This window comes from Choloepus didactylus, chromosome 3 (genome assembly GCF_015220235.1).
Source record: "Choloepus didactylus isolate mChoDid1 chromosome 3, mChoDid1.pri, whole genome shotgun sequence".
In the NCBI taxonomy this organism is placed as follows: domain Eukaryota; kingdom Metazoa; phylum Chordata; class Mammalia; order Pilosa; family Megalonychidae; genus Choloepus; species Choloepus didactylus.
The window spans coordinates 159,613,312-159,628,622 of record NC_051309.1 but is presented as its reverse complement, the minus strand read 5'-3'; the positions used below and the strand labels follow the sequence as shown (position 1 = coordinate 159,628,622).

Below are 15,311 nucleotides of genomic sequence, written 5' to 3'. Positions count from 1 at the left end.
TGCTCAAAATTCTAAATAGTATTTCATTTATTAATATATTTATACTCTCAAGCTCTCTCAATACCGCATTAGTTGTTCCACAAAACAAATCTTTAAGTTAAAGTAATGAGCATAACTCTCAATGTTGTTTTGCTCCAATTAATTCTAGCCATGCATACATTTGAAAAATGCCTCAAACAATTCATAACTTTTCTGATAATTGAGCTATGTTAAATGTATAAGAAGATTATTCATAATTTTTTGTGAAAAAGTGAAGACAATCATAAAAAGCAGTGTTTACAATCTCAGGAACACAAAATTCCATTTTATTTCTGATGTGGTGGAGCATTCCTTTACCAATAAGAAAGAGAAAAAGAACATATTTAATGGTATTTGATATCTAAAGAAAAAAATGTTAGTTCTTTGACCCTGCCACCAAGACTTTATATGGCTGTTTCACACAGTGTACTTTCAAATTTTGGCATTTAATTCATTGCCTAATGAAAGAAATTCAAAAAGTAATGCTTGACTAGACTGAATTTTCTTCTCTGCTCATGGTAGACAATATCGTATAGAGAGTTGTGGACATGATAGCCTTTTATTTCACTGAGAGTTAATAGCTGTTATCGAATCTCTGCCATATTGCCAGATGATAGATTAGATTAGATTAAATAGATAGATAAACAGATATATAATTTCGCATCTCTCATCTATTTATAGCCATATTTAAAATGAGAAAACTGAAGCTGAGAAAGAGTACACATATAATCAAAGCTGTTTAGTCAAGAGGCTAAGCTGGTATTCAAACCTAGGATTTTCTAATATCCATCCTAGGATGCTGTGTCAAGTAAACTAACTTATTTTCACAAAAATACCACCGTTTATATATACAAATGAATGTTGTCCTCTTCAAATCTTTAGAGGTTATAAAAATTGATACCTCTAATCCTGCTCTCCATGTTTAAAATGCACTTCTTTGAAAATGCTTTCTGAGCTTATGACATATTCTTTTGAATAGCCCCAACTGCAGTACCTCATGTTTGAGAGGTGGGCTCAATCTTTGGAAAGAGACGAAAGAATTTGGAATCACATTTAGAAAACACAGTGAATAATCTCTATGGATAACCCCATTTATTTCTCAAAATTCATTAAATTATTTATGAATGCATAATAACAACATACTCTAAAGGGTTTCCCCTAAAGAGACATTCCAAAAATGCCGCCAACTTCATTGTTAGATGGCGTCTTAGAAAGGTTGCCATTGGAGGGGACTGTGCTTCTCTGCATGCTAACTATGTCTGGGCAATTAGAAATACACATCTGAAGGAGAGGGGAAAAAAATCAGGGCTAGAAATATGGATTTTCCATACATCTGCATTAAGGAGCTAGGTCATCCTGTTGTAGTCTGTGAAATTGCTCCTAGTGAGCATGTAGGCAGAGAGAAGAGGAATGCCCAGGACAGAACTCTGGAAAAGAGCCAACTGTGGATGGGCAGAGGCCTCAGAGTCAGTTAGTGATAGAGACAGGAAAAGTGGTGAGAGGAGTGAGACAAATAGAGGCTGGATGAAAACACCAGATGCTAGAGAGGGAAAAACATTTTGAAAAAGAGAGGATGGTTCACAGCAGTGACTCTCAACCTCTATGTCGAAGACCCTGGGTGAGCGTGGATTAAAGCAAAGGGCCTGTGAATCTACAAGCACCTAAGCATTTCCTGCAGCTTAAAATTCACCAATGTTTCTCACAATACATATTATTACAACTTTTGAAATTTATATAGATCCTTCAAGATCACCATTATATTCATTAGATTGGGGCTACCAATTCCTTTATCTCCCTTATAAGACCAAAGGTACCTCTCAGACAATAGACTTAATCTTGTGGAGATGCTCAAATGATGTGCTCCAACCGTCAAAGCACTATATATAATTCATATAGCCCAACACAGTTAATCCCATGTATGTTTTCATATATTTAATCTCTCCAAATTGACAGTGAAATTCTTTAAGGGCAGGGCCATGTTCTCCAGCTACTAACGTATTCTAGGGCACTTAACAGATTCTCAAAGCTTTCTTGACCTTCCAGAAATATCCTGGAGACAGGAATTTACAGTCATGGACTTCAAACATCCAAATGACTGTTGTCACAATTTACCCATATGCTTTGTCTGTCATGTGTACTACGTAAGTGTTTCTCTTCTCAAATTTTCAACCATTCCTTCATTCAAAAATAGATGGAGGTCATGATTTTTCTGTAAACCTACAACTTCTCTAATAAAAATAAAATAAAATAAAATAAAATAAAATAAAATAAATATATATATATATATGTATGAATGTCAGGCAGTCAGCTAGAAATTGTATGTCTTTCAGGGTATTTTGTCAGAATATATAACACATGCACAAGTGAATTTAGTGACAGCTAAGATCTCACTGCTGAGGGAAGCTAGCAGGATAATATTCATTTTTTATAAACTTTTTAAAGGTTATTTTTTAAAATTAGCTTTATTAAGATATAATTCACATACCATATAAAATTTGCCCTTTTAAAGTGTACAATTCAGTAGTTTTTAGTATATTCACAAAGTTGTGCCACCATCACCACTATCTGATTTCAGAACATTTGCACTCCAAAAAGAAAGTCCGTGCCCATTAGCATTTACTCCCTATTCTCCCCAATCCCCAGCCTCAGGCACCCACTAATCTATTTTCCATCTGTATGGATCTGCCTATTTTGGACAGTCCATATAAATGGAATCATAGAATATTTGTCCTCTTGTAACTGGTTTCTTTCACGTAGCATGATTTCAAGCTTCATCCCGTGTTGTAGCATGTATCAGAACTTCATTCCTTTTTATATCTTAATAATATTCCGTGGTATGTATATACCACATTTTGTTTATCCATTCATCAGCTGATAGACATTTGGGTTGCTTCCTCTTTGGAGCTATTATGAATAATGGTTCCATAAATATTTGTGTACAGGTTTTTATGTGGACATATGTTTCCATCTCTCTTGGGCATATACCTAAGAGACGAATTGCTGCATCATATGGCAATCGTGTCTTTAACTTTTTGAGGTACCGCCAAACTGTTTTCCATAGCAGTTGCACCATTTTACATTCCCCACCAGCAGCACATGAGAATTTAAAAGATTTTTTAAGTTTTAACTCCTGTATGTTCCCTCAAAGTCAAGTCACATATTTATTAATTTGACATTTACACTTCAAATCGCATTAATCTGATAACCATGTTGCATTTTCTAAAAACAAAGGCACAAAATACCTTCTCTTCACTGTGACATTGAGTTGATATTCCAATCATTTTATTTTAATTTTATTTATTCCAGCCAAGGAGAGACAATGGAAGCAATTAAGTACTTGAAAAAAGTTCTGAAAATTGCAAGAAACAATTTCCAAAACTTAGACATTGCTAGAGCAAGTACAATGCTTGGGGACATTTACAATGGAAAAGTGAGTATAATGTGTTTCCTGATTTTAGAGGGAGAAATTTGCAGTTTTAAAAATTCTATTCTCATTTGATCCTCACCTTCCCACAATATCTTATAGAGAATGGCCAGAGTTCCTACCCTGGACTCATATGCTTAATCACTACAGCATTTTATTACTTGCTATAAAAGTTATTTTGATGATTTCAGAATTATTTAGGTTTTTGTTAAGAAAATTGAGTTTGAAATTAAATAAAATGAATGAAGCTTAATCTTTAGTTCCTGCTGTGGGAAAAAGTGCCTTCAGAAAGGGTGTCTCATTTCTTTCCTCTTCTCTGTGCCTCTCTCTTGCTCTCCCATGACTCACATCCTAAGTGCCACCCCCTTCTGACACTCTCACCCTCTCCCTTCTCTCCCCTCCCTTACCCACCTCTGGCTCCACTGTCTCCCTCCCCTTTCTTCTCTCTCATTCTCAGTTGTCCTCTCCCTCTGCCTGGGGTCTCCCTCACTTTGTTTCCTCTCTTTTGCCTCCCCCTCCATCTGTTGCCCCAGATGCACCCAGGTCTTCCTCCCTGCCATGTGCTCTGCTGCGCCGCATTGCTGTGCTGTGCTCTCTGCCTCTGTTGACTTCTTTCTCTTGTTTTCTTGTTTCCTTGTTCGTTTTGTATTTGCTTTTGTTTCCTTTGCAAGATAGAGTGGTGAAAAAGAGACAAGGCCCATGCTCTCAGACAGCTTACCATCTAGTGGGGTTGCTTATCCTACAGCGGCAGACTTGACATTTCTAAAAAAAATATGTTACTTTTTAAAAGGATTGTTCTTCAAAACTGAAGTGGAAAAAAAGCACAAATTGTCTGACCCTACCACTGGACAATGCCCCAAATGCAGTCTTTTCCTGTAGCATGAATGTTTAGTACCACCCTATATGTTCCAAATTACAGAAATCATAAGGAAAATAACTGAATGAACCCTTCTGAGGGATACTTTTAAATTTTGATTTTCTTAATATTTTTGCCAAGAGTTTGCATCTCTGTTTTATTTTCTGATTTTAATTCCTAAAAAAATAGTTTAATACCTGAAGACTAGCGACATGACTGTCACAGCCCGAGGGGGCTTTGCCAGTCAAAAAACCAAAGAAGATGCTGAGCATTTTCTGAAACATGAACTTTATTTGGGACTTACTCACAGGGAGGCAGAAATCAGCAGAAATCAAACAGCTTTTTTCTCTGCACACAGGTACTACTTTCACAGGGAAGTTGGCCACGCAATTGAAAGAGGACAGCAAGCCAGTTATAAGGGTTTAAGACAAAGACATTCCTAAGGGTGGAAGAGCATCCTCTGATGTGGGGTGGTGCAGAAATGAAAGAATTATAGAATGGGGCTTTGTAAATAACCACAAGAATGGTAACACTTGGGGGCCAGGAAGCAGCTAGAGTAGATTAACATTCTTGCTCTTTTGTAAGACCAAGAGTTTCTCACCTCCTGCTTACTTCCTGTTTAAAGTTACAATTTATCCTTTTTCTCTTTACTGACTTGCAAAGATGATAGGTTAAACATTAGCTGCCTAGGTCACGCAGACTGCTGTGCACCAAGTTCTGTTTTGTTCAGGCCAGGGGCTGCCACACATGACATAATATCCAAATCTATGCCAACAGCTGAAAGTTAACTTTTATCAGTTTATGCATATTCTAATGTTTAAAATTTGGAGGATTCCAGGTTTTCATGCTATCTTTAATTATCAAGTTGATTTATACACCTTAGTGCTTCTTTATATTTTAATATAATAAATAACTGATAATTAGTATTAAGTACAAGTATTAATACTTAATTAGAATTATTAGTATTAACTAAATAATTAAAGTATTAACTAAATAAATAACTAAATAATTAACTAATAAATTAACTAAATTAACTAAATAAATAAATTAACTAAATAATACCATATAATTACTAGAGAATACTATATAATTAGTTATTAGTGTGATATATAATTAGTATTAGTACCCCATAATTAGTAACTGGTATTATGTAGATGATACCATATCAGGATCTTTATGACATCATAGACCTCAAAACAAAGGTTAATTCTTTAACTCTCAGTTCCTTCATCTTTCAAATGTCAATAACAAGATACCTTGAAACATAGTTTTATAAGGATTAGAAATATGCATGGTACTTGGTAGGATTTCTAGCACATGTTGGGTACACAATAACGCTTAGCTTTTCAATATCTTAAGCTCACACCTCTCCTCTCAACTCCAGACCCATATCCCACTGCCTACTTGACATCTTCCCTTCTCAGTCCCCTCATATGACCTCACCCGGGTCCATGGCTTTAAATACCACTCGTATGCCGATGACTCCAAACTTATCTCCAACTGCCACCTCTCCTTGGGACACCAGATTTGTAAAGCCAACTTCCTACTTGGTCTCTCCACTGGATGTCTAATAGACATCTCACATTTAACATGGCCTGAATACAACTGATAACACCCCTCCCTTAACCTGCTCCATCCCAGTCTTCCTCATTTTAAGAAATGGCACCATTATCATCAACCCAGTCGCTCAAGCTAAAAATCTGAATTTCCCTTGATTATTCTCTCCTCCCTGCTCCATATCCAATCCAGAGGAAAACCCTGACCATTATGCCCCCAAAGCATAATCCAAATTCATCCATTCTCTCTTTGCTTCTGCTGCTGTCTCCACATCTGTTCACAGCACTGTATTTTCTCACCTGGACTACTGTGGTAACCTCCTAACCCAATCCCCTGCATATGCTCTTTCCTCCTAAAGTCCAGTCTCCACACAGGGGCCAAAGTAATCCTTTTAAAATGTAAATGAACTCATGTTACTTCTCTGCTTGGAATCCTTCCATTATTTTCCATTCCTCTTAGAATACAAGTATAAATCCTGAAATATTCTCTATGAGGTGGCCCAAGCCTGTATCTCTGACCTCACTGCCTCCCACTCTTCTCTTATCTGAGCCAAACTGACTTTTGTGGAGTTCTTCAAACATGCCAAGTTGATTCTTGCCTCAGGCCATTTCCCTAAACCAGAGTGTTCTGCCTGGCATGCTCTCCCATCTCTTGTCATTCAGATCTCAGATAATTACCACTTCTCCAGAGAAGTCTTCCCTTGGCAATTCAATCAAAAGTAGTCACACACAAAAAAAGTGGTCACAAGGTCACTCTTCATATAACTTTAAGTATCCTTGTAGTACTTACCTGATAGTTTTCTTGTTTACGATTTTTTTTTCTGGTTGTTCCTGTTTAATTTGGCTAGAATGTAAGCCTAACAAGAGCAGGAGCCATATCTACTTTATTATTTTATTCTCAGTGCCTAGAAGAGTACCTAGCACAGAGTTGGTGAGCCAAAATATGTGTATTCATTGAACCAATCAATAAATCTATAACCAATTTTATACCATTTTAATTAATTTAATTAATTTGTAACCAACTTTTTCTATCATTTTTGAAATTTGAAACTTTTACTTCATTTTTGTACAATATTTGAGCAATTAAAAAATATGTCCTGAATCTTAAAAAGAAAATCTAGTATTTCTGCTACTCTTCAACCTAGCTTTCAAGGTCTTCTACAACTGCCCTCATCCTATCTTTTCTACTTTCATATTACACATTCAATGTATTATAATTGTATTCTCTTTTTTTTAATAATGTATTATGCTAATGTATGTACAATACAAAATTTCCCATTTTAACCACTTTCAATGCATGCAATTCAGTGATACTAATTGCATGCATAATATTGTACTATCACCACCACCAAAACTTTTTCAACCTAAACAAAAATTCTGTATATATTTTATTCTTAATAATAATTTCAAAAAAAATAATAGTACAAGACAAAAAATACAGAACTGTCCCTAGAAAAACATTGGAGCTACTGTTTTCTATAATTATAATGTTTTTACAATTAAAGTTAGCACATTTAAAAAATATCCTTAATCCTAATTAGTTTACCTTTTACTATATAATTATGGAAGATGGGGCACCAATCCCACCCTCCTGATATGATCTCCTCATGGACTGTTAATTGAATATAATTAATGTAAATGGTCAAATGAGTATGTTTTAGGAAAAATAACTATGTACAGGTCTTTTACGAGATCTCTTCTAATAAGATCATAGAATAGTCACATAGTTAAAAAGATGGTATTTCCAACATTAAATAGTAGGAAAACTGGGTAGGAAATGGTCAGGACTGAGAAATCTGATAAAAATTAGAATAATGCATGAAAATTCTATGTTCAAATGTAATAATTCAAGCTTTGTTTCAAAGTCTATGATGTCATCAAGATCCTGTCCTGGAATTATCTAACGAATGCTGGTCAGTGATATTTATAACATTAAGTTAAGTTGTCTCTTCCAATTAGATGCACCTCTGAGGTATATACTTCATTTGTGTATTTCAAATTTGTATTTAAGACTTCCAGGATTAATTACTGGACTCTTCAGAATTTTATGCTGAAGTAAGAATTAATTGATAACAAAAATAAACTGTTGAAGTTTGGACAGAACCTCTAGAGAGGAATTAAATTTAGATATTATACTCTTTAAGAATTAAAAGTCTGGAAGTACAATATATATGAATAAAATCTCATTCCAAAATGGTATATATAAAATAGCTGCATCTGGGAAAAATTAATGTTGTCTTTCCCTAATAGTTTTTAAACTAGAGAAACCAGTTATGGGAATTGTGTGTTTGTGTGTGTGTGTGTGTGTGTGTGTGTGTGTGTGTCTGAGTGTGTGTCTAAAGGCTGAATACTGGGTACAATAAGGGCAGGGAAGAATAATTGTCCAATTGTAGGTCTCCTATTTTCAAAAAGAAAAGAACATTAATTGGGGACATTTTAGGTTGTATATATGTTACTAGACTAAAATTAAAAATAGCAACAACAGGACTGTACAACACAGTGAATCCTATTGTAAACAATGGACTGTAGTTAATGGTACAATTATAAAAATGTTCTTTCATGAATTATAACAAATGTACCACAATAATGGAAGGTGTTGATAATGGAGCGGTAAATGGGAAATCTGTATTTTATGCATGATTTTTTTCTGTAAACCTATAACTTCTCTAATGTAAAAAAAAGTTAAAAAAAGAAAAAGAGCACTTGTTAAATAAAATCTAATCTCAGTTTTAGGCATATTAATACTTCCACTGGTAGTAAATTCACCGACTTCACTGTAATCTCCATTCACTGCTGCTAAATTGCCACAATCTGACATAGTGTCTGGCACATTATGGTTGCCCCATGAATGAATGGATAGATGAATGAGTTAATTTTAACACAATAATATATTTTTAAAAACAAATCTGGAAATTCAAATATATATATCCGTTTATTTATGACTCCTAATTAAGACTGTCACCTAAAACAATAAATAGCCTACAGCTCAGAAGTGTAAATGGAACAATAATTATTTAGATATTTATACATCTTTGGCTCCAAAAAATAGCAAAGTTTGGCCTCATCATATATTTTTCATATATTTTGTCTGTATCTTTGATGTCCAACAGGACAAGTCTAACTGGTATCTTTGGGGAGGGGGGGTGTAAACATCATTATTTTAATGGATTAAAGAGTGATGAATAATACTTTGTAAAGAGTAAAGTTATATTTCATGGCCTTGAACAAAAGTCTTCTATGGTAGTCAACCATTTTGCAGATTGAGACCATAGTTCATTTAATTCATTTAGTTCCCTACTATGAGGTCCTCTAGTTCTAGAAATGGTTGACTGTTGTCTAGTAAATTCTTATATTTGAGATATAGAAAACTTCAGGCAATAATCTTCACCTGAGATCAGGGTAGTGGACAGACCGTAACGTGACCCCCAGTGGCCTTGCCTCCTGGCATCCATGCCCATGTATGATCCAATCCCTTCCAGTCCAAGTGGGATCTGTGACTTGCTTCTAACCAATAGAATATGGCAGAGTTGATGGGCTGTCACTCCTGTGATGACATGAGATTATATGAGACGCCATCTTAGCAGACTGGAACTTGAGATTCTTTTATTGGATTGATGAAGCAAGCAAGCAGCCATGTTAAAGAAGCCTCCGTGGCAAAGCACTGTGGGAGGCATTTAGGTTCTGAGACAGCATCTAGCCAACAGCAGCAAAAAGGCATTAGTCTTGCATCCACAAGGAAATGAATTCTGCCAACAACACATATGAGCTTAGAAATAGATTCTTCAGTCAAGCCTGGCTGACACCTTGATTTCAGCTCAAATACAGAGCCTACTTGCCATCCCTTTCTTACTGAAGATGAAACTGGGACAGCTGTTGAAAGATCAGCATGGGTGGTACGAAGGTAGATGGATGGACATGTGAAATGGTGAAATAAAAAAATTAAGAAAAAATTTATTTCTATTACATTTTTAGGGAGTCTATAGCAGAGCATCTGAATACTTCCAACAAGCTTTTGACACAACAAGCGAGCTAATGAACATGCCTCTGATGGACGAAACAAAAGTTCATTATGGAATAGCAAAAGCTCATCAGTTGATGCTGACAGTTAATAACTATATAGAAGTTGCAGATTTCACCAGCCTTGACTACTTGCTGTCATGGAAAGAGAGTAGAAGTGACATAGCACCTGATCCACTTATTGGTAAGTCATTGATTTTTTGAAACAGTTTAGCTATTACATCATTCTTAATGGTTAAAGAATTGTCCTTGTAAAGATTTATCCAACCTTCTTGACTTTAATTTTATTAATAGTTTTAACTTTTTATGTATTACTATATGAAGGTTGGATGTAATTTCATATTATATTTTATCTTTAGTATTTAAGGAAAGCAAAAATGGCTGCAATGATTTGTTCAACTTGCTAAATCACCATTCTCATGCTATTTTTTCAATTATCTTAATATTCAACAATGCGCACCCATTGGCTGTAAAGAATGTGAACTAAGTCTATGTGCTTTAAAAACTTCAGTCATACCTTATTGACAAGAGCAAGAGCCAGGAGATGCTAATTTGTATTATATAATCTTCCAATGCTAGATAATTCTGCAATTTTTTTTGTTCAGTTTGAATTTGAATATTAATTTAGAAAAATGTTTGATAGGTAATTGCTCTTAATTTTACTTTTCCTTGTGGAAAATTAAAATCAAAATAACCAATTAAAAACAAATAACTAAAGGAGATATAATGGTTTTAAGAGTCAACTTGGTTAGGCTGTCATCCCCAGTTAAGAACTTTAGAATAGGATTTTTTTTTTTTAAGTACTGCCTATCATTAATCTTTAGGTTACATAATTATTTTTAAATCGAACTTTTTAAAGGAAAATATTTTCAACATTTTCTGATAATTCAAATGGAATCATGCAGCAAAACTTTTGTAATGAGAAGAAACATTTCCTATTTGATTGTAACTTTTTTTTCCCTTAAGTAATAGAAAAAACAACAATCTGTTTTGGTATTTATTCCCCAGCCTGTCATAGCATAAAATCATCATCTAATGGTAAGTTAAGTACAAAGGAATACAACACTTAGGCCAGTAGAATACCATTTACTCTTCACCCATTGGGTCCCTCTTTCCTCTACTTATAAAACAAAGATCTCTTTCCAAATAAATGTGCAAGAATAGGAAACAACATGTACAAAAAATCTGCAAAACCAGGAGGCATATTGAATTTCAGTGTGTTCAAAATTTGTAGTTAACTATTAGCTAACAACTTTTAGGTAATATTTCTCCCAACTATTTTAGGATGTTGATCTGTTCTTGTATATTTGGTACTTCATTCTGTAGTTCTGGATTTAACAACCCTTGAGGGTCTCACTTCTTCTGCCCAGAATGGCAGGAGATAAAGCAGAGTAAATGTCCATCTATTAGATTACTTCTTCTCATAAAGGTCTTGGTGAAGGATCAGCTGAGCTACTCACATTTTCAAACTTCTATTGGATAAACTCTAACTATCACAGCGATAATTATGAAATAAAATTCCTCAAAAAGCTAGTTTCTGATCAGAATCATGTATCTATTTGTTGCAATCCCTTCTGAAGCTTTTTATTTTAAAAAATCTATTTTGATTTTCTTTATGCTATAAAGTTATTTCATTTTTATATTCGTTTTATATTTTATCTCATTTTTTTTGAAGGACTTGCTTTGTTCTAATGGACCTAGGAAGCAGGACCAAAAAATGTATATCCAAATATTACACAGACAGTAAATCTCAGCTATTCATAGGCAAAATGGGGAAGATTAAATTCTTCAGAATGTTATAAAATTATATCCCCTTTCTGATTCATTTGACCCAGATTAGAAATCCATTGATAGGTGCTAGTTTGTATTATATACTTACTTTTCTGATGGTAGCTAATTTTCCAATTTTTTTGTTCAATATGAGTTTGAATATTAATTTAGAAAGTATTTGATAGTAATTTCTCTTAATTCTACTTTTTCCTATATGTAATGGTCTTTTTCTTTTAAAGAATTAGAATCAAAATAGTCCATTAAAAACAAATAGCTAGAGAGATTTCAAATGGAGTCGAGAGGTCATTCTGGAGACTATTCTTATGTGTTATAAAAATATCCCTTTTTCATTTTTAGTGTATTGGAATAGCTAGAAGGAAGTACTTGGAACTGTGGAAATGCAACCCTGTAGCCTTGATTCTTGAGGAAAATTGTACAACTACGTAGCTTACACAGTGTGACTGTGTGATTGTGAAAACCTTGTGACTCACACTCCTTTTATCCAGTGTATGGACAGATGAGTAGAAAAATGGGAACAAAAATTAAATGAATAATAGAGAGGATGGGATGTTTTGGGTGTTTTTTTTTTACTTGTATTTTTAATCTTATTTTTATTTTTTTGGAGTAATGGAAATGTTCAAAAATTGTGGTGATCAACACACAACTATATAATGGTACACAACTGTTTGTACACTGTGGATATTGTGTGTGGATTGTACACTGTAGGGTATGTGAATATATCTCAATAAAACTGAATTAAAAAAACAACTAGCTAAAGGAGATGGGGTGGTCACTTTTATGGATGAGCTACATCATTGTAAAAATGAAAAATAGTCTTTTTTGAACTCAACTATTAATGAGAGGTTAATTGACATACTCCTGCTGTCATGTTTAAAGTATTTCGGGGAAAGTTCTATTTGGAAATAAAACCTGTGGTCATTATCGAACACACCTATGTGCTTACATAGATGTATTTTTAGTTCAAAGAACACCAAAACCTGATTTTTTTTCCAAAATTTTAAATTGCTTTTAAAATGCTTCAAAAGATGTCTGAAAGCCCAACACTTTGTCTTTGCTCTGCATATAAGTTTTCATCAGCTCCCCAAGCCTACAAGTTCAAAACAGGCGTCTTGATCTTTTATGACCGCTTTCCTTCCCCCGACCCACATACACACCCAACATATCTTATTACTGCCTTACTTCCAGCTTCAGCCCCACTCCGTGAACTCTCACCCATCTTGCAATGTCCTTCTCAAATGCTGAAACCTTACCTGATCACCTCCCACTTAAATCTGTTCTCTTCTTTCTGTTCTGACTTTGAATAACTTTCATTTCTTGCCAAGCACTTTTCATTTGCCACATTCTGTTATAATATAGCCATTTCTATAATTGCCTTACCTGCACGATTAGAGTGTAAGTCTCTTGAAAACAAATCCTGATTTTTTTTATATTCCCTACAAAAGAAGGCACAATGTCTGACATCTACTAGATACCAAGTAAACATATGTTGAATTAAAAAGAATCTTAATTCTAAGACATAAAACCAGCTTGCACTAACCACTTTTTAAAACAAAATTCGGAGTTTCCCTGCCTCTTTGGGAAATACGAATAAGCCTGACACAACACTGCATTTTGATTACCATCCAGTTATCACATGAATGAAGGACAACATTCACCAAATATGATGTTGACAAAATAAACAAATACAAAAATATTATTTGGAAATCTGAGTGGCCTTTATGTTTTCAAATTTTGCCTTTCTTCTATGAAGAGGCATCTTTAATCTTGCCATTGAGGGTCTCATGTATTCAGAGAAAAGCAGATCAAAGATCTGAAAGATACATTATAAAAGCTGTGGTTATCTTCACCTCTGAGACTTCTATCCTCCAAACAAATCATTAGCTCTCAGAGCAGGCAATATTCTTTTAAGCAGAGGAGCACAACCCCCTGAGGGAATAGAGCAGGGAGAGCACTCAGGTCTCCAGATAAAATAGAACAGTGATTCCAGCAATCATCTCTCATCTTTGTATCTTTTAGAAGGAACACGGCAAATACAGGAACATTCAGACTACTCTAATACTGTTGGATATGGGTGGAATTATTTGATATTTCTTCTTTCCTTTCCAATATTCAAATAAAAACAGATTTTCTTCTCCAAATTTAGGAATTTAGAAGGAATTCAAATTTATTGCAGTTCAATAAAATTATTCAAGCCTGAAGCAACAGAAATTGGTTGACTCTGGAAGGTTTAAAAGCCTATGCATTTCTGCTGATTTCTCCAGGATACAGTTTATTTTCCTTACCAGAACTATAATCTCTACAACCAAGGAAAAAATTATTTTTTTGAATGAAAGCCTCATTCATCCTGCCTTTCGGAGATCACAGACTCATGCGTGAAACAGTAATAGTGAGTGAAACAAAAGCTTTCTTTATTCAACTTAATAGTAACGTTATCCTAGAAATATAGTCATTTAAATGCCAACATTGTTAACTGATTCACCAATAATAATTACATCAGTAAGGTGGTTGTAATGCAGTTCCTTATTGTAGCCAAATGTAAACAATACTTGAGAATCAGGATGCAAACCCTGAGTATAGAAATAGATGAAAATATTGACTATTCAGTACTTAAAACACTCATTATTTTCTACAAAATGGCATGTAAGAACAGGTTCCTGAAGTACCAAAAACTCACTCTACATTTATGAATCATTAAATATTAAATATTAATTTAATATTTAAATCATTAAATATTCTTAAAGGAAAACAATCAAAAACATGAATTTGTTTTTCAGCCCTTGATTTAATGTTGATTTAAGGTGGAACCCTTGGTTTGATGTCAAACCATGTTTTTCTACCCTGTTCATTGCTTGTATTTTTCATTCATGAGCTCAACCATTTTAGCAGATGTGAAAAAGCCACACTCAATGAGTCCTCATGCTCTTTTATACCTTGTTCAGCTACTTGGGTTTGTTAAAGCACCCTAATAATGATGACAAAGATATGGGATGAACTGCAAAGTACATCAGTAGAATTGATATCATCCATTAATTACAGAACTTCTAATTAGGACTTCCACTTCTAATTGTATGTTTAAAGAGATGACACATAAAAAGAAGATTCTGGTGAAATGATGTGGCTGAATCAGAGCTCACCCCATTGGCGGCTTGTTATGATTGGGAGAGCTTACTCAGGAGTCCATTGACCTGGTTCTAATATATCAAGCACTTATTAGCTTTGTGAGTTTTGGCAAAGATTTCCCTTCAAGTCTCTTTAGTTTGTTATCTGAGGTTCAAAAAAGATCAATGAAAAGATTCCTTCTGGCACTGACCACAATTTCTCCAAAAAACCATCTTTCTAAATAAATATGGTAGTTTGTAGTCCTTAAGAGTGCAATCTAGAGTCTCATGAGCATTTTTTTTTTATTGTTTTCTCCCCAAACAAATAACAGTTTCTGTGAGATACCACAAAAGGGATTTTTTAAAATTACTTTATTCATTAAACAGCCACACAAATGCTGGGTATAGAAATCTGGTGTTTCTACTAGAATTTATAGTAAAGAAGTCCCTACATATCTGATGTCATATGCAGTTTTATTTTTCCCTGCTTGGCAGTGTCAAGGGTCAGAATTTTGTGAATATTTCATATGGAGACTTTCAATCTGCCTTAC

The 15,311-nt window shown here is 34.3% G+C and overlaps 1 protein-coding gene across 5 annotated transcripts in view; it reads left to right on the top strand.

Moving 5' to 3' along the window:
• The window catches only part of TTC29 (tetratricopeptide repeat domain 29), a 323,750-nt gene that overhangs the window by 200,447 nt on the left and 107,992 nt on the right, over positions 1-15,311 (top strand). For 4 of the 5 annotated variants that reach the window (XM_037830766.1, XM_037830769.1, XM_037830768.1 and 1 more), the window contains 2 exons: positions 3,325-3,448; positions 9,827-10,055. In XM_037830766.1, coding sequence (XP_037686694.1) covers positions 3,325-3,448; positions 9,827-10,055 — 353 coding nt within the window. Of the gene's footprint in view, positions 1-3,324; positions 3,449-9,826; positions 10,056-11,998; positions 12,056-15,311 lie in introns of those variants that run through there. The other variant, XM_037830770.1, reaches the window with a different exon arrangement.